The sequence below is a fragment of the Pocillopora verrucosa genome, chromosome 3 (genome assembly GCF_036669915.1).
Source record: "Pocillopora verrucosa isolate sample1 chromosome 3, ASM3666991v2, whole genome shotgun sequence".
NCBI classification, from domain to species: domain Eukaryota; kingdom Metazoa; phylum Cnidaria; class Anthozoa; order Scleractinia; family Pocilloporidae; genus Pocillopora; species Pocillopora verrucosa.
In genome coordinates this window covers 1,726,169-1,750,570 of record NC_089314.1, presented here as the reverse complement: position 1 = coordinate 1,750,570, position 24,402 = coordinate 1,726,169, and the positions used below count along the sequence as shown (strand labels likewise).

Genomic DNA, 24,402 nt, shown 5'->3' with positions numbered 1-24,402 from the left:
GAACGCTGGCTCGTATTTTATTTGATTTATGACGACTTTCTGAAATTCGATCGATTAATCATTTCAATTTGCCTTTATATGGTAAGAGTAAAATATTACATAGTGAAGAGACTTCCGCTGAATGAGGAAAGTAAAAGGATTCCATCCCCCCTCAATGGCTGCCAAGGGTCTTTCCCACTTTTTCCAGAAGGATAAGGTAATTTTTTGTTATTTGCACCATCTCATGTCATTTCAAATTGAGTTGAAAGTTCGTTAAGTTTCCGCCTCCTTGATATTACAAGTGTTTGTTTTGCTTCTGTGGGACGATTTTGCAGTAATAGTGAGAGATCGTGTAGATCGGACTCATTTCGTTCTCGTGCTTACATCTTGTTTAATCAATCATTTTTATCTTTTAGACGTTCCGTCCCAAAAGAAAACTTGAAGAAGGAACATTACGTTATGAACTTCACAAACAATCCAAGGTTCGTTGATATTGAAACTGAACATACCATGTAGTTTGACTCTGCCGTCATGTTTATTTTAGTGAACCTTCGAAAATGCTGAAGCTGTTGCGTTAAGTATAACTAAACATGTTTGTCTTTGAAAGGCTTCATTGCACTCTGGAATCAATTTGAAAGAATGCGTGAAACTCCCAGATGATGAAGATTTGAACGACTGGGTTGCTGTTCACAGTAAGTTTATAATTATCGCGTTACGGCTTTTTATCAAACTTTCACATCTTGTTTAAACAATCCTCCTGAGATAATGCTCTTCATTTAAGATAATGCTTGATAAACTTCATCTTCAGATACCAAACTTAATCTGATTGCGGATGTACGTGTGCTGTGGTTGAAGTTAATTCAGTGGAACCGACTCTTTCTAATCAGCACATTAGGATACAGTTGCTGTGATTATTTTTTCACTTTTTAAAAAAAAATGTTTTCCTCCTCTTTTCTTAACTTTCCTTATTTTTTCTATGATTACTGTACTTCTTGACGAATGTAACATGGTAGTAGGTTCTTTCTTCAATGCTTTGATTGAACACAGCACAAGTGCAAAACTGTTAAGAGGCCGAATCAAGGTTATGATGGTTGAGGAGAGCTGGTCGTACTTTCAAAACATCTTTGAAAAACATCTGCCATGCAATATCATCAAAAATCACAAATCACCTCACAATCTGAATCTACTCAAAATTGGGCATGTTAGTTGGTGATGGTTTTTCAGTTTGATCCAAGCTCAGATACAGTGCAGTGTAGTTTCTTTGTCAGCAACTGTCATGGGAAAAAATAGACAGCCAAAATTGTGGTAATAATTGTATCATTTTGAAGTAGAAAATGAGGAATAAAGATAATAAATATGGGGAAAAACTGAAAACATGGCTTCTGTAAGCAAGAGATGGTATCCAAATGTTTTATTGAAGAAGACAATTTTTTTTCACTGAGTAATGGTGGCAAAGTCAGGAAAAATTTAGGAGAGCAAGATATTCAAATAGCAAGCTTCATAAATAAATTTGGGAGAAGGCTAAGCACCATTTAGCTGCATTTGTTTAGTGCATTTCATTATTTCAGCAAACTATATCATCATAATCTGCAACTGTGTTGCGTCTATTGCAAAACATGATATTTAAAAAAAATATGATATTTCAAAAAAAGAAAATTATGCCATAATTACGTGGTAATGATAGTTTGCCGCTCCAAATTAAAATTCACGATATTCTAATGATATTAGAATATGGTGAATTTTAATTCGGAGTGAAAAACTATCATTACCATGTAATTATGGCATAATCTTCTTTTCTTTTTTTACACAGTTGTGGATTTCTTTAATCGCATTAACTTGATTTATGGAGCAATTTCTGAAGTCTGCACTGATGAGAGTTGTCCAACTATGTCTGGAGGAAAAAGGTGCATAGTGTACTGTATATAAAAAAATACTGTGGTCTGTTTAGGTCTTCCTTAGCAATTACTCTATGACTTTCAAGACCTGATTCATATTTTCTTGTAAATCAGGCACAAAAAATTGATGTTAGATCAAAATAACAACTTTTACATGATAAATGTAAGTGTTTTCATCACCTTTTTTGCTGGACACTGTGTGGATATTATAGGGAGAAGTTACATGTTAATCTCATCTGGAAGTTGAAGGGTGAATATGTTCTTTTCCTCCAGGTATGAGTACCATTGGTGTGATGGAGACAAATATAAAAAACCAACTTCAGTTCCAGCACAGGAGGTACATGTATTTGTGTTACCAATTGCATTGTATTTACTTAAACTTGAGGTGCTTGGACAATGAAAACCAACCAGAGAGTAAAACTAAAATAATATATTCCAACAGTACAAATTGACCATCAGTGGAAAGTTTTGGTCTGAAACATTGAAATCTCCCTGCACATAATGACCAGTGATAGTGCTACAATTACAGTGTTGGTGAGCTACCATGTTTAACCCCAGATATCCTAAAATTGAGAACTTGCACACTGATACAAGGTTGTGAATGGTTAAAATTTTTTCGGAAATCCTAGTCACTTTTTCAAACCCAGCATTGATGAGAAGTTTCTATACATGTTGATTAATTGTGTTATACAATTTTGTTTGTTTTTTGTTCAGTATATCTCCTTGCTGATGGATTGGGTGGAGAGCCAAATTAACAATGAGGATATATTCCCAATTGATAAAGGTACAGCAATAGACCATTTGCTTGTTGCAATGTTTGTCCTGCAGAAATAATAATAAAGATGTGATCATAGGCAGTGGATAAACAATCCTCCAATCTTGGCTACCAAATAAGCATTCGCTTATCCACTCTGACAAAGGGAAAATGCTCGAAACATTAGCTTCGAAACTCCTTACAATGGCTAATTTACATCATCAACTCAGTTGTTAATACCAAATTGCCAAATTAACACACTGCAATTATAGTATTTTTCATTTTGACTGGCTTTACATCTTTATTTCATCTCTGACACCTATTGACAACAGTGTGTAATTAACAATTGGTTCATACGTCGTTATGCATTCATCGAGATATGAAGCACACGGGAAGTTTAGAGAACAAGAAAGATGCGTAAGAGTTGCTCGAGGCATAGCTGAGAGCAACTCCAGCTTCTTAAGTGCTCTCCAAACTTCCCAAGTGCTTTATATCTTGATGAACACACAACTGACGTATTAACTAATTGTTTTATAACATTTTCAACCTGATGGAAAATGTTGTTTCTCGAGGGATTTGTTTGCTGATGTCATGAGCGTGCACAATAGGAATATGAAGCACACTTGTGCAATTGAATTTGATTGGACAAATTTACTAGCTATGTTATAATGTCACTTTGTAAATAGATTTCTGCAAGCAATTTACATGTTTCCTAATGTTGGAAAAATGTCCTCCCTCCTTCAAACCCTTTAGATTAAGAACATTGATAATTGGTTATAACTGAAACTTAACTACTGTAGCTTGATGTTATAAATATATCTACGCCTGAATTTGCCCAAAAGAAATAAGCAGGAGGGTAACACTTAGTTCTCCTCAGGTCCCTGGAGGTTTTATACAAGATTCCAGACATTTTTGTCAATTTGATATCCTGTACAGCTTAAAAAAAAATATTCAACTTGTTGCACAGGGGAATGAACAATGCAATTTGCAGACAATGGACAAAAATACATCTAATTTCCAATGCTGTGGTAATTTCAGATGTTCCATTTCCAAAAACATTTCTTCCAACTTCCAAGAAGATCCTTACAAGACTCTTTAGGGTGTTTGTTCATGTTTACATCCATCACTTTGACAAAGTACAATCCTTAGGAGCTGTAAGTACATCCAGTTATCACATTGCACAATAAATATTTAAAGGCCAACTGCATTGAGGGTATCAGTACCTACCATGAAACATGTAACCCAAATATTGATTTCGCATGCTTCTCCTGTTTTCCTGTCTTTATCCTCCCTCTTGTTTTTTGTTTTTGTTTCCTCCATTTCATAACCTCATCTGTTTTATTTTTGCCCCTGATATACTTTCATGTTTTGTTCATTTCTCATATTTCATTCCCCTCCTCTTCTGATTTCTCCTCTTAACTTTAAATGTGCATCAGACTGTATTTCATAGTCATCCTGCACTCAGTTGTAATTCATTAATAATAATAATAACAGGGATGTAGATAATAGCTGGAAGCTGGGAAAATTACCTGGCTGTGAACGCGATTTTTCCGGCTGTGAAGCACTACTTCTTTCTCCAAAATGTTTTTAAATGTTGTCAGAAGATTGTTATCTATTTATTTCATTTGTTTACACCTTCAAATCTAAGTACAGCATGCCAAAGACACGCTAGAGTTGGCCCTTGGCCCAAATACCCACCTATCATTGCAAGATTCCTGCCTGTTAAAAACTTAAGCTACATCCCTGAATAATAATAATAATATAACATATAATGGTGTTAATAACTGCAACAACATCTATTATAATTAACCAATGAATCAAACACTCTAAATAGTTATTAGTGGTTAAAATCCCCAGGATAAGGGAGTTTACCAGTTGCCAATTTAAAAAGCACTGCCTAGTACATGTAATAAGGTAGATTGCTGGAACCAGAATCTCCAGATTGCATGTACAGTACCCTAGTTGCTCCATTAACTACCTTCATCAGAATGCTGAAAAGGGCTTGACTATCAAAGTTTTCTTTCAGGAAGCTCACGTAAACCAGTGTTACAAGCATTTCTATTATTTTGTTACTGAGCTTAACCTTGTGGACAGAAAAGAATTGGAGCCTTTGGTAAGTGGACTGTGACTGTTTGTGACACAGCCAACTAGCACCTTAGGGGAGTGGGGATGACTCTCATTGAACTTGTTGAGTGATTTGCATCTAATTTCTCCTTATTATATCAAACATTAATTAAAGCCACAAGAATACAGGAAATGAAGCTCTTGATTGTTACACAAATTCTCCTTGTTGGCACCCTAGGAAATGTTGAGCGAACTGTAGGGAGAATATGCATACTGATGTTGGGGGTGTTAAGGGTGAATTCCCTCAATTTGAGTGTAGCTCTGGATGGACTGCAATTGTTGTACAGTGTTTCATGAGTAAGACGCTTGACTCTTGCATTACCTTCAATTCTCTTCACTTATTTTTTGTTCATTTTGTTTGCAGAAAGCAATGACTCAGAAGCTGTGTTCCTGACATGAAGGAATATATTTGAGACTATTATTAGTTGTTTGTAAATAGAATACACGTTTCTAAGGTCGCAATGATAATTCCCCATTGTGAAGTATTCGACCTTTTCCAGGCTTCAGTTGGTTAAACGGAGCGAAGTCGTTAAAGACGCGACATAAACGGAAGAGCGAAATGGAGGGAGGCCTAGGTCGGTTCGCGACCCGATCCAAACTTCCCTCGTTCCTTTACTCCCCCGCTACTATCGTGCCGGTTACCATCAGGCTTTGTGTTACTAACTAAACGGCTGGAACAGGCTATGAAGTATTTAATGAAGTCAAAATTACGCTTTCATATGAAAATGAGCTTTTAATATGCATGCATATTTTCATAGATTGAAAATTATATCATCTTCTATCAATGAATACATTCTTACAAATTTGATAGTCAGTTGTTTATAAGAAAATCTGGATTACGAAGAAACAGTATTAAGCATTAATAAAGATTACCTTGTTACTAATTTTCAGGTGGCAAGAATTAGGTATATCAGCATATGTTGATTCTTTATGAAAGCTGGAGAAAAAGTTTCTAACTATTTTCAGATTTTGTACTTTCATTAAGTGTCGAACTTTCTTAAGGGTGATTCGTTAAATAAAACCTTACTCCACCTCCATTGATTGCTTTAGATAACCGGATATTGTATAATAGTTTTTAAAAGGCTCACTCCGAGATCGGGCACTACTAGTGCATTCGAAGAACCCTTTCTGCGTCAGACTACGAGCCGAGACTGCGAGCTGTTAGACCTCTACTCTTCCTTTTACGGCGAAGTCCTTCGCACGAGTCAAAACAAAATCGTTAAAAAAAAATAATAAAATAGAAAATGATGATACTGCGCCTTGCGAAACTCCCGAGGTGCTTCACTCCCAGAATTCCGCGCAGCGCGCTAACTTAAAAAGGATGGTCCTAGTTAAGTGGCCGGCATTTACGATCCAATTGGATTTTCAGCGGCGGTTATAATCAGAGTAAAGAGGGACTGCAAAAGCCGTGGCAGTTGGGGCTAAACTGGGATTACTCAGTACCACTTCCAGTTCTGGAAACCTGGATTTAACTTTTCAGGATATTTAAGAGCTAGACAGGGTATCCTTCGAAAGATGTTTCACGGTAGTCAGTGCTGTCGAACCCCCAGTGTTATACGTTCTCATTGACGCATAGCAAGAAGCATGTGGAGCTGCGCCTTCATGCGACTAAAAAGGGCGTCTGCTCTTGAACAGTTTAGTTCGTCGCAGCGAAGACTAGAGTAGCTCTCCTAAAGCAGCTTACTATACCGTGCTTAGAACTACAAGCAGCTGTTCTTGAAAGCTACTCAGCCAAATCCATGCAGGATAAATCCAAGCTATAGTTTACTCACATGTTTTTGCACTCATAGCCTCATTGCCTCGGCCAGAATCCACAACCCGTTCCGCAACTTTAAAACACTCGTGTCCTTATCAGAGTAAACAGATCCAAACCAGTGGAAACACATCCCCAGCGACGACCTGCAAAGAAGAATTCACCTGAATTCACAATGATCTAGACCACGGAGGCTACCCGTGTCCCAGTGACATGCTTTTGGAAACCGCAAGGTTTATTTCAAGATACAAAGAATCCTCGAAGAAGGGTGGAATTTGTACAGAAAAGAGTCATTTAAATTTCAGACTAGAATTACAGACGATCTAAATAATCAGAAATCAGCATACATTCGTAAGTCTTTCCTCTGGATCTTCCTCTAACTGCTAGAAATGTGGCGAGTGAGAGGTACAACACATCGGCAGGGGGGAGACTGGGCAGAATTGGCATTGCGAGAAACCTGGGTACGAGACATTTGTAAACTGACAAGAAATTAGAGGTTTTTGTAAGTGCCAAAACATGACACTGGATAGCCGAAGGTATGCATTTAAAATGAAACTTTGGTCTCTTTGGCTAATTTTAACCGTATTCTGGCCTCATAGAATTCTTAGGTATGGCTCTGCACAAGCTTCTACTCATACAGTGACGGAGAAGTCTTCTCTTTAGCAGATTTACAAGGTACGACGGACGTGAAAAATGGATTACTCGAACTAATTGGGTTTCGTTAGTTTGGGCTCCTCATGGCGTATTCGTTTCAAAAAGGGTGAAATACGCTATCTGGTCTTTGCTGACATGGACAGTTTACTCTTTTTACAAGTTGAACTTAGAAATTCCTAACAATTTCGTCTGTTACATGTGTTCTCGCACCGACAAGGGCATAGGTTCACCTGGCCAATAGAAGATTAAAATCAATGGATGATCTATTTGGTAAAAGTTATGAGCGGCAATTTTTTTTACAGTAGTGTCTAATACCCAGTAGTTTGAGGTGAACTCTCGCTTTCGACTTAAGTGAAATTGAATGATCTACGTGTTTGCCATAGCCAAGAAATAATTAAAATTCATTCCTACCTCAAGAGTTCTTCGATACCGAAATTTTTGGGTTTACGTAGTTGAACAGGAGATCGGTATTCGTTTGACTAAGCGTTTGAGATGTATAATTGACAGAAGAGGAATTATGCTAGGAGTGCTTTTTTAGGGTTAGCGAAATCAAAACAATTTTTTGGTACTGTGAATGTTATACAGTTTTCTTCAAATTGATGCATTATACATGTATTAGCTAGCCATTGAGTAGGTGTTTTTAATAACAATATCGTCATGCGATATTGATCTAGTGGTTTGTTAAGACATACTTATGTCATATACATGATTTACACATACTTTGGTTTTATTGAAGTGAGATTTGCAATTTTCAAACTCCAAGTTGTTGTTGGATGTATCACACACTTAACAGATGTTCAAATTAAACAAATGATAATTAATTTGCAAATTACGTGATGATGCTACAACAAATAGTGTTGTGATTAGAGCCAAATAGATCAAAGCTGAAATATTTTCTAGGTCTGTTTGAGCTCACAACTTCATCATTCAGGGCACTAGGGATTCTGGAATGGAGCAACAACAGAAAAAATGGAAATTATACTGAAGAGGCAAATTATGAGGCATACAACAAACTGGCTATGCAGCAAATTAAGCTATTTTTCCCTTAAACATGGAGGATCATGTTTGACTTGGTTTCAGAAGGAAAAGTCTACTAAATACTGTTTAACAGAAAATTTGAGTTTAAAGAGAAAATGTAAAATCAACAGTACAAGTGAATCATTCAAGTTAAATTTTGTCCTAAAATGAATTCCATATCTACACATGCATGGGCATGCATAGATATGGAATTTCTATTCTTCAATTCAACAGCTCACATGTGAGAACAGTGAGCAAGTAAGATGTCGGGTTGAACACCATTTGAGAATAATATTTAGCCTTGAAAGATGTTAAGTTATAGAATTCTTTTTTTCATCATTCATATTATTTAATTTTGGGAATTAAATGATTTTTTCATTATTAATCTTCTGTATTGTCACACTAATAAAAGCTATTCTCCTTTTTGTTTGTAACAATACATGTTTATCTTAGGGTTATATTTTCCATAAGTTGACATGATTGATCATAAAATCCTATTTATGTCTGTGCTTTCTTCACAGAACGTGGTTATGTGTCCCTATCCATGGAAGGCACTTTTGCAAGGGCTTTATACTCTTTCCAGGCAGAAAGCCCTGGTGAACTCTCTGTTCCTCAGGGAGGTATCATAAGAATTACACAATACATTAATAAGCACTGGTTGGAAGCCAGTTATGATGGAGAAATTGGCTGGTTTCCTGTTACTTATGCAGAAAGATTAGAAAATGAGTCACACCAAGAGAGAGCTGTACCATCAAGTGCTGGAGCACAACACCAACATGCATCATCAAGGGAGCATAATGGCAATAAATTCAATGATATTTTAGCAAAGCCAGGAAATCCTGATGGTTCTATAGTGGAGACTGCTTTTGCATTTTGTGCTCGTAATGACAGTGAGCTTACCTTTCCAAGTGGTGCTCTGATAGAGGTCACAAAAGATGTTGATGAAGACTGGATGGAAGGCTCGTTCAATGGAAGGATTGGGCTCTTCCCCAAGAGTTACATTAAATCCTCTGGGAGACCATGTGCCCATGCTGTGTACCCATTTGTTGGGGAAAGTGAAGGGGAATTGACATTTCGTGAAGGTGACCGTATCTTTCTTCATAAACGTGTGAATTCACAGTGGATGGAAGGAGAAATCAATGGAAATGTTGGACTTTTTCCTTCAAGCTTTGTGGCTGTTGAGGTTGACTTACCACCAGAGGAAAATAGGTTTGAAAATGAATTCTTTTCTTTTGTGGACTCATCTTCTAAACCCAGAGACCACAGCAATGCAATCATTTCTAATGTTAAATGGAAGCCAGGAATGAAAGGAAAGGCAATGTTTCATTTTACTGCATTGTATTCAGGAGATCTTGAGTTGAATAAGGGAGATGTTGTGACCGTTCTTAACACTGACGATGATAACTGGATAGAGGGCCAGCTGGATAGTGGAATTTGTGGTTCATGCCCTGCTGCATATCTAGAACCTGTTTATGACATAAACATGGAGTTTTCAGATAGGAAGCCTCCAAGGAGGACACAAAGACTCACATCTGATGACAGTTTTTCCACTATATTTGACAACAAAGTGTCTGATTCAGGTTATTTGAGTGCATTGCACAAGGGTCAGAAAGGTAATAGTGTTGTTGAATCCTCCCCAAGGAAGGAAAGGAATTCTTACAATTCTCTCTTAGACTCATCTTTCACTTTGGATCCAACTCCTGCACTTCTACCTTCTAACTTACCTACTTCGAGATATACTTCTGAAACTGTACAATTAAATAAACCTGTTTTGAAACCAAGGCCAGCAATCGGAACTAAGCCAAACCACAGTTATTCAGTGAAATACTTAGGTGGTGAGACCCGACAAGAACCCACTACAACCAGAAGTCACCAAACAGTGGTTAGTTCTGTCATTACTTTGCCATCACATGGAAGAGTTTCAATGTCAAATGCAAAAGAGAGGACTGAATATTTTTCCTCAGAGACTGCAAATTTGCAAAATCGTTCTCAGTTTCATCTTTCAAGTTATCAGAATTCTTCTGGAACTTGGCCTGGTAAACGAATTGGTAAGAGTGGACATATGTCAATTGAAAATACAAGTGGGAGTTTTGATGATGAATTTGATTTGCTGTCAGGAAACTGCACTTCTCTTCCTTCACCACTTTTACCCTTACCTCAAAGAGGATTGGAGGATGAAAACAGTGAATCAAGTGCGTCAGAGGATTCTCCAATCACACCCAGACGACCAGCACCCCCTCCACCTATAAGAAACAGCAGTCATGGAATTCACATGCGTAGCAGCACACTAACTGCTAACAGTTTGAAGGGACTTGCACAAGGTCACTTAAATGGGGAGGGTTCAATGTTAAAAGGAAAGGATCAACAGCAATTGGATTTAAAATACATCAAACAGAATGGAAAGCCACATAATATTTCTTTATTGGAAAGTGCAAGTCACAGTGGTTTGAACTTTAGAGAATCTTCCCAGTCAAGGTTGGAAGATAAACCTAAACCCCTGGCTAGGCCACATTCTGTGTATTGGAAAGACATGGTGGACAGTGGTCATGTAAAAGAGGTAATTAAAGTGTATCATTATACTTGTTATACATACATGTTTTAAATTTGTTCAGTTACCAAGCTAGATATTTCAGCTTGAGTTTGGTAGAACTGTAAGAGATAGCAGACTCTCGACAGTGTTGTTCATCTATGTGGGCTGATTATTTCATATACTGTACAAAGTTACAAGTCTCCTCCTTTGACAAGTATGAAACACCCACATCTGCATTCGCTATTGGGTAATTCTTGCACAGGAATTAAGCAGCCCACTCTGCCAGAACTAATGCAAGATTACTCTGCATTACCTAGTGGTATTGTTTTTCCCTCTGTGGTATGCTACTGTCTGGTAGCTACTCCCACAACATTTTCTCAGGATTTATTGACAATATGCCAGTACCCATCTATACTCCTAATTAGCAAGAAGCATAATGACTGTTATGTGAGAGCCAGGTGTTTTTGCCCAAACTAACAACAAATTGACCCCAGTAATAGCTTGAACTCTGACCTCTGATTTGCTGAATAGGCTGCAAAATAACGGGCCTTAATGTGTAGGCCCATTTTTTTCTCTTTGTTTCCAAAAGAGGAAAAAAAAATGAACAATCAGTGAATCATATTATTTTCAGAGTCAGCAGAAGCTGAGGCATTCAAACAGTCTAGAGCAGTCAAAGCAGAAGAAATTCAGTAGTGTTGCACAAAGTGATCAACAGTCTTTGAACAAAGGTAAGTAGTATATTAAATTATTTTCAGATAGCTGTGCAGATTTGTTTGTAGAGCTGGTCAAAAAGTATCACAGGGAATATATTTTAACTAGTGTTCTTATGTCAGCTGATAGGTTGCAATGTATAATAACGTAGTACATTGCAATGGTGCATTATTTTAGGTGGCAGTCCAACAGATGAAATGGATGTTCCAGGCCTAACAACACTGCAGGAAAGAATTGCAGAGGCAGAAGAGAATCTGAAGGTGAAATAGAGACATTAAAATGATTCGAATTGAGTTATCTAAAAAGGCACTGATTAAGCTTATTAATTGGATAAACTGACAGCAACAACAACATTAGACTTCTGTTTGCAATGGCAGGTTTAGAAATTTCTCATGTAAGGAAGAAACCATAGATTTGAAGAGTACATAATGACTATAAGTGCTCATTCAGGTCATAGTTAATGGAGGTGTTACAGCTATGGTTTAGTTGTTGTTTTTGGAAACATGTCAAATGAGCTCTAAACTAATGTAAATTCAGTTGGTCACATATGCACTTGTTAAATTTAATTCCTTTGGTGAATTAAATCCTTTTGTTGAACTCAATTGTTTTTTGTTTGTCAACAGAAAGAAATGAAAGTTTACTCTGGTTTTAAAACCATTTCTCAGGTACAGATCCTTTCTTTTTGCATGCTTTGATTTTGATAACCTGTTCCAAGCATTCAGTTAATTACATGAAGCACTGCTAAGAGTCACAGATTAGCTTGAAGAAAAGCAAGTGTTTTCTTTTTCTAACAGTTCTTGTCCCACCCATAGTAAATTAATTTGATTCCTGAAACAGTCCTTGGTTTAGTGAGGACACTAAATGTCTACTTTATTTAAGTACGACATAATCATTGGCAATGCCTAAGTCTTAAAGCAAGCATGTAAGTACCATGTGTCATGGGTTTCAATCTTTTTAAGCTCATGATCTAGTTTCAGAGATATTCTTTCCTGACTGGACAGGAACCTTATGAGGTGACATTTGCAATTATGGCCTGTAAAACTCTACCTGGTTTAGTTTGTTGGCCAGTGAGCCTGTATTAATGATATATTAAGACCTGTATTGTATGGATACCTGTATGAACATGTGTAATGTTACATTTTTGCATTGTGTCTGTAGCTTGTCATGACTGACCCTGTAAAGCAGAGGGAAATGGAGGCAAAGATTTCACAGAGCCAACAAAAGATAACAGAATGGGAGGAAGAATTAAAAAATCTCAAAGGTTTGAACATTTTTTTGAAATAGCCTTTTCAGATTTCATAGAATACAATAAGAAGACTAATTTTTCTGAATTTTGTGTATTTTTTGTATTCGGTAAGCACAAGTGTCACCTTTATGGGAATATGGGGAGTGTAAGAATAAAAAGATGAGATGATTAAATGGCACGATTTTAAGAACTGTGAAATTGAATTAGTCAACAAGATTCACATTATATGCATCTTTGAAAGACGTATATGAAAATTAATGTCAAGTAACTGTTAGCTCGTGTACCAGTTTACAAGGTCTTCATTCGTGTGATGCTCTCTTTCAGATGAGCAAGTGTTTTTGATAGAGTCACACCGGAAGAAAATGCTGAAGGTTAAAATAGGAGACTTGGAAGCAGACCTAGATGTGCGTAGTATTTTGGAATTGTAATCCAGTAACATCAGGCTTTTGCCCTTTATATGAAAAGCTGGATTGGTGTTTCAATTTTTGGTTCTCTATGCACAGACTGTCTTTACAAAAAGATCTTCCATCTTCCATCTGTCTACATTCGATGACCAAGCTCAAACTTGCGATTTTTTTATTTCTTTACTCTCAACGGGACACTCTGATGTACACTTTATTGATCATAGCTGTATGAAGCAGGCTTGTCACATACAAACTTGCATGTAGTAACTGAGTGAGATTAATATTATTGAAAAAAGACTGTTGTGTTGCGTCTCTGGGAAAGTGAAACAGTTGGTTTTATATCAGTTGTGCGTTGATAGCAGTGAGTCAACTAGACTACTGTGAGTAGTCCCTGCTTTTCGACCGTCGCTCATTTTAAAAAAAAAGAATCAGCGAAAAAATTGACGTCAGCGCGCGGCGACAAATTCTCAACGCCTTTCTTTTTACTTTGCAATTTTTTTTTTTTATATTTTATATTCTGAAATTTTCAGAAACAAGTCAGGAGTCAGAGAAGTCTTGAAATGTTACTTGGTGTGGTAGAGGAGAACAGAAAGAAGGAGGTTATGGAAAATCTTGAAGTTTGTGCAGAGCTTGTGGATAAGATTAGAACAAAAATCACTGAATTAGAAGGTATTGTTTGGGTTAATTCTTCAAACCATAAAACTAGCGAAGCTGAGCGAGGCTTTCATTTGGATTACTACTGTAACGTCCCCAATTTCTGCTGATTCACAATGACCTTAAGAAAAGGTGCGTAATTTAATAAGTTACATGCAACTTTCCTTAGCAATCTGAATACAATGCCAAGCAAACAGGTCGATTTGTGATGGAGAAAAACTCGCATGGAGAAATTCGTTGCATATTCCTTTTTGGCATTACAGATGAAAACTGGAAAAATCTTGGAGAACTTTTACTCTGGCTGACTTTAAATGAATTTTAGAAGTCTCTGTTGGGTCAGTGACGAAAACTTTGAGAGAATTACTGGGAACGATGCTAATTCGAGAAAACTATTTGGTACTCGACTCGAATACTTATTCAAAGATTCAAAGTGGCGTTTTTTGAAAGGAGGAAATAATGAAGTTTGTTGTTCCTCGACAGCTTCCTTGCACAGTCTAACAGAAAAGCCAGCTGCATCAAGCCAAAAGCATATGGCAGAACAGAGACAACGAGTAGTAACTGAACTTATCAATACAGAGAAGGATTACTGCAATGATCTTGAGCTTTGTGTAACTTATTTTCTTCGTGAGCTACAAATTTCTCAGGTTAGTTTCGGGTGCACATACAAGTGAGATGTCGTGCGTTTCTCCGCCCGCGGGATGATTTGAGACGAGTCGGGGAGTGGGGAGAGGTTTACCGGCGATCATTATCTGCGTTAGACCCCTAGACCTCTCGCAGACTTGCGTCGCTCCAGGCCTCATACTTTCTCACCCGATCATCCGAAAGTAGCGAAGGAAAAAGGTTTCTAGTAAATTTCGAATTAATTTGGTATGCTGTGATTTTTTTTTCCCTCAGGTGAAGGACCTCGACTGTGAAGGATTGTTTGGTAATATCGAGAGTGTCCTGAAAACCTCACAGAAACTTCTAACCAGCTTAGAAAATGCTGTCGATGATACGAAAGGAAATGATCAAGAACTTGGTAACGTGCTTATTGCGTGCTTGTGGATGCTAAATTTTGCTATGGTTTAGCCTGTTACATGTGTTCACTTAGTAAAACACAGCGAAATCGCAAACGGCGCCATGGTATCGGTGGAGCGAGGGAGGTCTGGGTTTGGGCGTTTATTTATCCATTGAAGGAACTAGAGTCGCTTTAAATGTGACGATCAGGTAGCTAAGAGTTACTTCTCCATCTCTACAGGAAAGTGCTTTGTGGACATAGCTGATGAAATGAAGGAAGTTTACGCTGTTTATTGTAGAAATCACGATGATGCTATCTCGCTCATGGAAAAGGTAAAACTGTACATCAACTGTACATCCTCTCCACATAAAGCAGGTTTTCACCTGCAAAGGACTTTTAGTCTTAGTTGTAAGAGCGCTTTCTACCTAGTGAAAATGCAAAATCAGGGACAAAAGCCGAGCCACAAACTTAAGAGAATCTAGGTCAGACGAATTAGAACAGGTTTAATTTCTTCCGAGTCCTTGTATGATTGATGTATATAATTCAGTGAAAACTAGACAGCATACTGTGGGAGTCCTTGGCGTAAAGCATGATAGCTTATTATTATATGAGAGACTGATACTGTTTATAATTGCATTTGCAGTATGAAGAAATACCAGATATACAAGATGCCTTTACAAAGTGTCTGGACAAAATTAGGTAATTAAAAGGGTATTTGAAGAACACAAAAACCGTTGGTTACCAACTCTTACTTAGTGGCTGATTTGTGTCGGCAGCGAATTAAGCGCAGGCCCGACAACTGAGCTCAGTTGATAAATAATGCTTCTTGATGATGGCGACAAGGACATCTCAACCAGCGTTGGTTTAATTGCACTTTAAAATGATCATAGAACGTTTTACTTCATGTCGGCTGCGTTGTTATCCTCGTCAAATCTTTTGTATTCTCGTTGTTGTTAGGGAACACACAAGGTGTTGGGACTTGCCATCGTTTCTTATCAAGCCGGTCCAACGAGTTCTCAAGTATCCGCTCTTATTGAATGAACTGCTCAAGGTACTGTAACCGCCCTTCTCTAAACTGCTGAATTTCAAGCTCTCCAGCACTAGATATTGTTAAGAATGCAAAGTGGAATCCAAAGATCTGCAGAGGGGACATTTTGCGAACTTTCAGAGGGTATATGCGCCTGGTGTGTGTGTAATGAGTCCCCGTCCCCTCCCCAGTTGCAAAATACCTTGCCACCTACAATAATTTACTGTATCTAAAGAAGTACTGCACTAAAGTGAGGTTATGAAGGAACAATGGGTATGATGTTTCTTCAATGTAGTGCAACTGCGCTGCCGAATTCTGTTATATTTATTTCTTTTTTCTAACAGTACACGGCTGAAATCCACCGAGATAAGTACAACTTGATAAAGGCTATATCAGTCATGGCTGATGTGGCAAACGCCATCAATGAATTTAAAAGGAGAAAAGATCTTGGTAAGTTTGCGCAGTGTAACTTTTTTTTTCATTTGTTTGAATTTCTGGTTGTGAAAGTCTTCATTTTGGTCCAGTAGCAAAAACACTTAAGGTTTTTCTTTCCATTTTTGAATAGTTGTCAAGTACAAGAAAGTAGAAGACAGTGGTTTAACAAACATGATACAAAAACTAAATTGGCATTCAGTTGTGAAGAAAGGATCCAGATTTAATCAGAGGCTGACACAGCTCACAGGACTCGTGTCACAGGTATTTGATAGAAGAGATAATCTGATTGGTCGATGATAGGCTGGTTGATGATTTATGAAGGTTTTCAGGCAAAATTTTTGTAACGTTTTTCTCTGTATAGTGGATATTTTTATTGTTGCCGCAAAACAAACCTCACCCAAACAACAACTAGACAAATTATACCTACACGGTCTGGGTTTTTGTAAATTACCTTTCTGAACTGCCTCAAACCGACCTCTTTTTTTCATTCAATCGCATCGGTTGGTCTCAATACACACCTTTTTTATCCATATAGACTGACTTTTGCTTATCTTCTTTTTTTATTGTTTCCTTTGAAGACTGTCGACGAAAAGTTCATTGAAGAAGAGAAAAGATTCCGCACAATAGAGAAAACAGTAAAAACGATGTTGAAGAACATTTCTGCTTATCTGGAGGACTTTAAGGTCATCTAATGCTGCAAGCTGTTATTATAGTGGTTAAAAACTTTCAGCTTTGAGAAGAGCGGTTGTTTGGTTAGGGAAGGTCATTCGGAACCAATGCTTAGCGGATTTGATATCTTTATAACTTTAAAACTCAAAGATACAATGTAAATCTTAGGAAAGCCGACGCTCAAAGAGGCTAAGTGCAGTGCACGCTCTTTTTTCCTGCCAAACTGGTGTCACGGCCCAAATTTCCCGCCAAAATTTCCACTGTCGTTTGTTTCTACCTACAGTTTGCGTTGACTGAAATAAACAATTTTCAGCAAGGTTGAACCTCACATTGAAATGCTTCATCCATGTTTAGGAAGCTATGGAATGCCACAAGTGGTCAGGGCAGAATGTCAGCGACTTTTATCAAGAAGCTTCAACGTGCTCTGAAGTTTCCACTTTTCAGAGAATACAAATGAAGATTGGTGAAACTGTTCTAACCAGATTCGTAAGTGTATTTTTGTTCGTGCGGATTCGCGATCGAGATCATGGGACAAAGTTTAACCGTTTGCTCCAAAATAGTTATATTATTAGCTGGTAAACAAAAATTAAAAGGACAGTCCTCCTCTGCCATGAAACTTGATAAAACAAAATTACATTGCCCCTCAAGAGGAAGTTGCACGATTAGCACACTTGTCGAAATGGTCTTCTTTAATCACATATATTCTGCTTTTGGAAATTTATCAACCTTTCTTAATCGGTAAAACTCATGCTTAAGAAATTTTACCTCGAAATTCTTGTTCGCATAAATAAGACATGCGGACTGACCTTTTTTTAGCGCGATGAGTATTTATTGACTGTCTGAATTTTAGAACGAGGATTTGAAGGCGTTTGTTTCATATCTTTTCGAGGACGTTTGCAACAGCCGTATCAGGAAAGATGTCTCGCTAACACTTGGACTGTATTTGTTTATAAAATTCCTTATTTTTAAAGACGTTTGCGGTAACTTTATCATGAAAGAAGTCTTTCAAACGTTTGGTCTTTATGAAATTTATCCCTCGACAGATGGACAGTGTTCAAACGCAGGTTTTATCCCCGCTCAACTCCTTACTCAACTTGTTTCAAGGCCCCCAGCGTTTAATCCAAAAACGAAACGATAAATGCTTGGACTACGACCACAGGTCAAACAAGATTGACAAGATTAAAGACCGAGAAAAGTTGAAAGCGGTGAGTTGTAAAATAAGGTGAAAGCAGGTGGGAAAAAATGGTAGACTAGCCGGCGGTTTTGGCCGCGGGATACCGGCTCCTTTTGAGAAGGGAATAATTCTCTGAGAACAATTATGACTCAGAATCTTTGGATCAGAATGGTTAAGTTTTATGTTTCAGTAAAGGATGCTGTGTGATTTCCGCCGGACTGAAATCTTTTCCAGGCTAAAGAAGAGCTGGAACTTGCGAAGAAAAACTACGAGGCTTTGAACACTCAACTGCTGGAAGAGATCCCTGGGTTTACTGAGAAGTGTATAGCTTTAGTTCTTGACTGTCTGGAAAACTTTGCTATAGCACAAAAGAAACTGTACAATGAAGTTCACGAAGACTACGACCAACTTTTAGAGGTACTGTGATTTCCACGTGCATGCAAACATCGTAAATGAGCCAGGCGAAGATTTTGCAGCCGTATATGGCAGTTTTTTGCGGCCTACTCTGGGTGTTTCTCAGAAGTAGTTTAGAGCATTTGATCAGGATCGAAGGATCTATTCCACCCAAAAACCATTTCCCTTAACCCTTTGACTCCTGAGAGTGACTAACATCCAATTTCTCCTAACAACATCACCCCTTAATCACACATCACACAAGAATAAAGGAAATGATCACCAACTAAAGAAGGTCTTGATTGTTTAACAAATTCTCTTTGTCAGCACTTTAAGAAATGTATAGAGAACAGTTTGGAGAATATGTACACTGATGTCAGTTTGTAGACGGTTAAAAAATTCTTGATTTAGTGTTGACTGTGTTGTCTTCCAAAAAAAATCGTTTATGACGGAAACACATGGAATAGAAACGCGTTTGATAAACAGAAAAAAATGCACATCTGTGGCCGGAGGTTACAAAACTTAATTCAAAGTCAGCTTTCATTTTTGATGGCGAATTAAGCAACGTTGGTCGATTCTAAGACAGTTTCAAAGTGTTAAGTTAACTGTGAACGTTTAGGTCTGACATTTTGTTGATGAACGTTTTGCTTTTACAGCTTCCAGTTGTGCAGGAAATCGACGAAGACATTATCGAGCATCACAGCAAGAGATCGATGCAAGTTATGGAACAGTTCTCAGAGCTCAGCTTTATACCTTGTAGTTTTGTGGCAAAAGACAGTTCTAGGAAGAAGAGGAGATCTGTGATAAAAAGCCCAAATTTACTATCCAACCATCTTGTAAGTTTGTTGTGTAAAACCCATCGTGTAGCTTCGAGCCTTGTCGTCACACCATTCCACGCATTTTAAGGGATCGGTCATTGTATTACTGCCTGACGAGGGGGAGACGGGGGGAAAGTTTGGAGGATTTTAGTTGTGTCACGATAAAGTTTACCTGATCCCCAACCATTAGGTTCTGTAATGTTTTCATTACCTCCCCCACCCTTCACCCCTCATTGGAAGTTGACTGGCTGACAATTTTCAATAGTCCCCACTTTATACTCTGTTGGAGACGACTGATTCCCCTCTGTCTCCCCTGAAAACTTGGTGATCCTCTAAAATCCTCCAAGCCCCCTTTCTTCCCCCCCCCCTCACCACCACCCCGGATATGATTGATGACTGCTCCCTAAGTGCTGATAAACTGATCTCGATTTGTGTGTAGTTCCGACGGAGATTTTTAAAGGTTCTCTCATGTACGACAGTGTTACTTGTATATGTACAGCGTAACCTCAAAACCAGTAGGTTTGATATTTTTATCTTTATCTTGATTCTGATTTGTGTGAATGTTTCATTTTTATACTGTTCAGATTTATATTCTCTTGTTCAGTAATTATTTTGAAATTTAAATGTTATTATTCCACTACTAGAGAATTTGAAGGTCACAATGAACGCAGGTTATCGAAATTACTAAGCGTTTTGACTTATTTCTTTGTATTCTATCTATCTAGGATACGGTAGAAGATGATAACGGAAACAAGACCAGTTTATTAGATTCCACGCCCAACGAAGAGGGTGAAGAGGCTGGGGTGGCCAAGAGAGAGGATCCAACATCCCCTTCTCCCAGGATTCATCAACCACGACCAGCACCTCGAAAACGTAGTAGCGTAACACAACCTGTAAGTCACTAAATGAGCACATTTTAGTTGATGAATAAACCGACCACTTCGTTGAATTGGAAAATAACAGTTAAGTGCGTTGCCGTAGTTTGTTTGACGATTTCATGATTTTTTTTAGGAATCTGGAGGTTTCGCCCCATTGCAAGTTCGACTCCTATTGCTTTTTGCAAGTTTGCTCACAAAATCATTCAAATCGTTTCTTCACAGAAAAAGGTATTCTGTTGAAATCAAAGAACTTATTCTGTTAAAATCAAAAGAAAATGAGTTGAAAGAACTGGGGGCGAACTCACTTTACTTCTGGGGCGAACTCACAAGGGTGGTAGGGGGAAACTTGCGGTGTGGCGAAACCTCCATTGATCATTTCTTCATCAGGAGATAAGTTGGGCTGTTTACGCTGTTGAAAGCTACATGAATTTTTGTGATCAGCTGTTTGATTGTTCATTATCATCGATCATCTTCACATGCAGCATTTGAATCTTTCATCGACTCTCAGTGGGGTGAATTTGCAGGCGTGACAACCATATAGTACGTAGTTTACCTCGTATCTTTTAGGTGTCAAAATAATAGCGAAAGCTGTGATGATCTAAATGGGTATTAAAAATATTTTTATTTTTTTATAATTTATTTGAAAGACGCACAAATTTGAAGAAACCTAGCACCTCATGTGTACGTGAAAGTGATTACGAGACTCTCTTTAGAGACGGGCGTAAATACTGAGCTAGAGCGAAAGAATGGAAATCTTTTTTTCTCCTATTCCTAGGGGCCCAACGAAAATGACAGCTCACTTTTTGAAGGAAAACTTCCCGTAGATAGCAAGCTCTACGTTGTCGAATACAACTTCGTAGCCCAAAGTGCAGGGGAGTTGTCGGTATCCGAGGGAGATATCGTGTCCGTCCTTCGACACTCGGACAGTAGTGGTAACCCAGAATGGTGGCTGATTCGCTCAAATGCTGGTTCTACGGGTTTTGTACCGGAGAGCTATTTATCTCCGGTGGATGACGGTGTCAGCGGAGGAGATGGTCAAGACGATGCTGAGGATGATGAAAGTTCTTCCCCTAGCAATTTGACGACAGAGAAGAAGGATCAAGATACAAGCGCAGTGGAAACTTCAGCTTCATTATACTACTGTGCTGATTTCGCGTTTGAGGCCAGCAGTACAGCAGAGCTTAGTGTAAACGAGGGGCAATTAGTTGCCGTTTTACAAAAGCAAGATTTGACAGGGAATGACGAATGGTGGCTTGTTGAGGCACAAGGACAAAAAGGATACGTTCCTTCGAGTTATTTAACACAAGTGGATCATTGAACTTGCTTATTGCAAGTTTCTGATATTTCTTCAAAAGAGCGAATCACTGGAAAATTTTATTGAACTGAATGCTCTGATTTATTCGTGTGAACTGATTCATTTTTCGCGCGTACTAGTTCATTAGAGATCATAATTGTACAAGGGTTAGAACCGGTACCAGGTGCGGTAAAAGCTGCATCAGCTGAAGGATAAATTATGCTTCTGATTCGTTGAGAAGGAAATCGTTAGGAGTGAGAAAAATTCCTTGGAAACAATCCATCATTAAGTAAGACTGTTTGAGGCATTTACTAAATACTCAGAGTCGTGAGGCTCAAGGGCGATATTTCAAGACGGTGAATGAAGTCTTGCTAGCCAGTGACATCGGCCAAAATGATATAATGTGAATGCCAATGAATTGGAAGTCTACTCATATCGGGTTTTTTTTTTCAACCCAGAGAGCGAAAGTTCAAAGACTTATCTTGCAACTACCCGTTTATATGGCATTGCTTTCCAATTGTGGGCTGATAAATAAGGGGTTAATTTTGTAAATATAAATATAAATTGGTCACTGTAAAGAGTGTCTAAAGCTAAAGTCTTGAGCTTTAGCCCTTAGTCAGAGCTAGTGAACTGTGGGCAGTTGACAGCCATTTGTCAGTATGCCGATTAGTTTGTTACTAGTTTGATGCAATAGCTGTTCGTTTTGCCTGACGTTCTTCAATGAACAATATTGTGGCTTTTTCTGCCGTAACGTATAGTTTTTACTCAATCTGCTAACGTTATAGGGGAGTACTACTCCAAATTATTAATTTCAAATGTGAAGTCATTTGATTTATATGCTGGAAAGTCTCATACAGATATGAAATGTTACGTTTGCACAATTACCACAATTACCACAGTTCTGAGCAAAGGTATGTGTATTAATTTTCCAGTGGAAGATTCCAACAGCTTTCCTTGCATGTTAAATTTTGTTGTAGATAGTCAACGCTTTTTTTGTCCTTGGGCAAATCAAGCCATACTCGTAGATAGATTATTTTGAAATTTTTTAAGAAACGTGACAAAAGAGGGGTTTTTTTTTGCTTAACAGTTTTTGAGGAAAGAAATAATGCATTGCTTGTAGATGGTCCATTATAGAAAAGTTAGAATTACATATGTTCATTTAAAAAAAAATAAGAATCAATAATTTTATGCACACAGTGTTGTAAAGCCAAATATTTGCTCAAACTGTGTCAATTTTAATGAATTTATGGTATAACAATTACCAGGTGAATGCCTTTATACAGATTTTTTTTTTTTTTTTTAATAAAACCTATGTTCAACATTTTACAGACTGCAGGTTTGTTTGTTGCCATTATCATTTTAATTGTTCCACTATTAATAACCAACTTACTTTAGCTGGACTTTTGGGAATTTGCTTGCCCTTAAATCTACAACTCAGCTCCACACAGAATTTTGATTTTAAGGCCTGCTCTTGTTTGGGTCACATCAACCTTCTGACTTTATCACCTTGAGTGAAAGTTTGTTCATGTTTTCATACCTTTGTGTGGGTCTTAAACACAAACAGCATAAAAGGAAGTGATCCAGAAAAAAAATTGTGCCACTTTAAGACCAACTAGATTGTATCTAGTCCAATGCCAGATTTGTTGAAAAGTTGGCATTCTGAGAATTACTAGCCCTGCCCCTAAACTGGTATCGAATATTGCATTTTTCAGGCATGCACCAGCTTGAAGTTGAAGGGAAATACAAGCAGCTAGTCACCTTTGAAAGGGGAAGTTGATTCCTGCTTTCCTGCCTTGCCTCTTGCACTCTGCCCCTACTGCCTTGTTCTGTAGGCAAGAAATTCAGACCACCATTCATGCAGGTTGCTCAGGAAATAAAATTATATTTCCTGGCAACAAGGAAAGGTGAAACCGAATAGCTAAAAAGAAACTAACTCTCTATGAAGACTATTTCTGTGATGGAAATGAAATATTTTCAAAATCTAAGAGAATGCATAAAATCACAAGTAATTGTTTCAGGGATACAGAATGTTTACAAGAGCTGAAATTGGCAATTAATTTTCAATTGAGTCTATAAATTGTAACTCGTAACTCTTTGTGGTAAAACATACCACCTAATGTGAACTCACTGACTGCACATAACAAGGTTAGATGGTTCATATAATAACTTTTATTTTTGGTGATTGGCAACTGACAGCATAAATTTACAAACTATGCTTCAAAGACTTATTTCATAGTAATTAAATTCTTAAAACTTGATGAGACCTAATTAAAAGATCTCTAGGTCAAGTACATTTATTCATTTATAATTTAAAATATTACATCATTTTCAAAGTAATAAATCCTTAAACTCCCATTACTTTATAACTAACTCTCCCTACTGTCTTCCATACAATCAGTAAGATGAAAGTTTGGAGAATTTGCTACTGGATCAACTAATTATACCTTAATTAATTTTTCCCTTTTTCTTTTCATCACTAGTCAGTTTAATTCTGTGTTAACGTTGTAAGGACAAATTCTTCCTTAGTCACTACGTAGTAAGAGGTTGAGTAGTAACACCAATACAGGATTAATTTCTCCGACTGTCTTTACTCTGGTATCTAAACAGGGACTGGCTTTTGCATCATCACCAATATTTAATGACAAGATCCTATGTCGGATAACTCAAATTGTTAGTATTACTTATTATAATAGATGTTAATTTCCTGATTTTCTTCAATAGTTACTGGTTAATCATAAAACCATAAATTGAACTATCAGGTAAGATCTGGACAAAAATATGATCTTTACCTTGCCTACAAGTACATCAATACATCTGACAGTGACTATTTCAAGGCTAACTATGATTAGTATATACCACACAGGTGAATAGTGCTTTTCATGCATGCTGATTGGCTAGTTTGAAAGTAAATAGCAAGTATTATTCACTTCTGAGTACATCAAGAAATTAATTTCTGCCCATTTGAAATAAACATATTAACTACTTTTTTAGCATCT

At 37.6% G+C, this 24,402-nt stretch overlaps 2 protein-coding genes across 3 annotated transcripts; both read left to right on the top strand.

The window, feature by feature from the left end:
• Window positions 1-56: 56 nt before the first annotated feature.
• LOC131770527 (MOB kinase activator-like 3) lies at window positions 57-5,789 on the top strand. The gene is made up of 9 exons (XM_059086243.2): window positions 57-196; window positions 396-461; window positions 587-671; window positions 1,790-1,883; window positions 2,148-2,211; window positions 2,589-2,658; window positions 3,667-3,782; window positions 4,655-4,741; window positions 5,117-5,789. Exons 1-9 carry the CDS (start codon window positions 122-124, stop codon window positions 5,144-5,146), a joined length of 687 nt encoding a protein of 228 aa, XP_058942226.2. The 5' UTR covers window positions 57-121; the 3' UTR covers window positions 5,147-5,789.
• A 1,215-nt stretch (window positions 5,790-7,004) lies between these two features.
• LOC136279783 (dynamin-binding protein-like) lies at window positions 7,005-22,700 on the top strand. Of its 2 annotated transcripts, XM_066163986.1 has the most exons (23): window positions 7,015-7,041; window positions 7,105-7,180; window positions 8,698-10,733; window positions 11,338-11,434; window positions 11,595-11,677; window positions 12,041-12,082; window positions 12,576-12,678; window positions 12,988-13,067; window positions 13,598-13,736; window positions 14,202-14,365; window positions 14,616-14,739; window positions 14,959-15,050; window positions 15,362-15,417; window positions 15,676-15,769; window positions 16,090-16,195; window positions 16,311-16,441; window positions 16,759-16,863; window positions 17,204-17,335; window positions 17,893-18,054; window positions 18,258-18,440; window positions 19,073-19,252; window positions 19,960-20,127; window positions 20,888-22,700. In XM_066163986.1, exons 3-23 carry the CDS (start codon window positions 8,721-8,723, stop codon window positions 21,428-21,430), a joined length of 4,797 nt encoding a protein of 1,598 aa, XP_066020083.1. In that variant the 5' UTR covers window positions 7,015-7,041; window positions 7,105-7,180; window positions 8,698-8,720; the 3' UTR covers window positions 21,431-22,700. The 2 variants fall into 2 exon arrangements, with proteins under 2 accessions (XP_066020082.1, XP_066020083.1); XM_066163985.1 differs by having other exon boundaries at window positions 7,005-7,180.
• The last annotated feature ends 1,702 nt before the right edge of the window (window positions 22,701-24,402 follow it).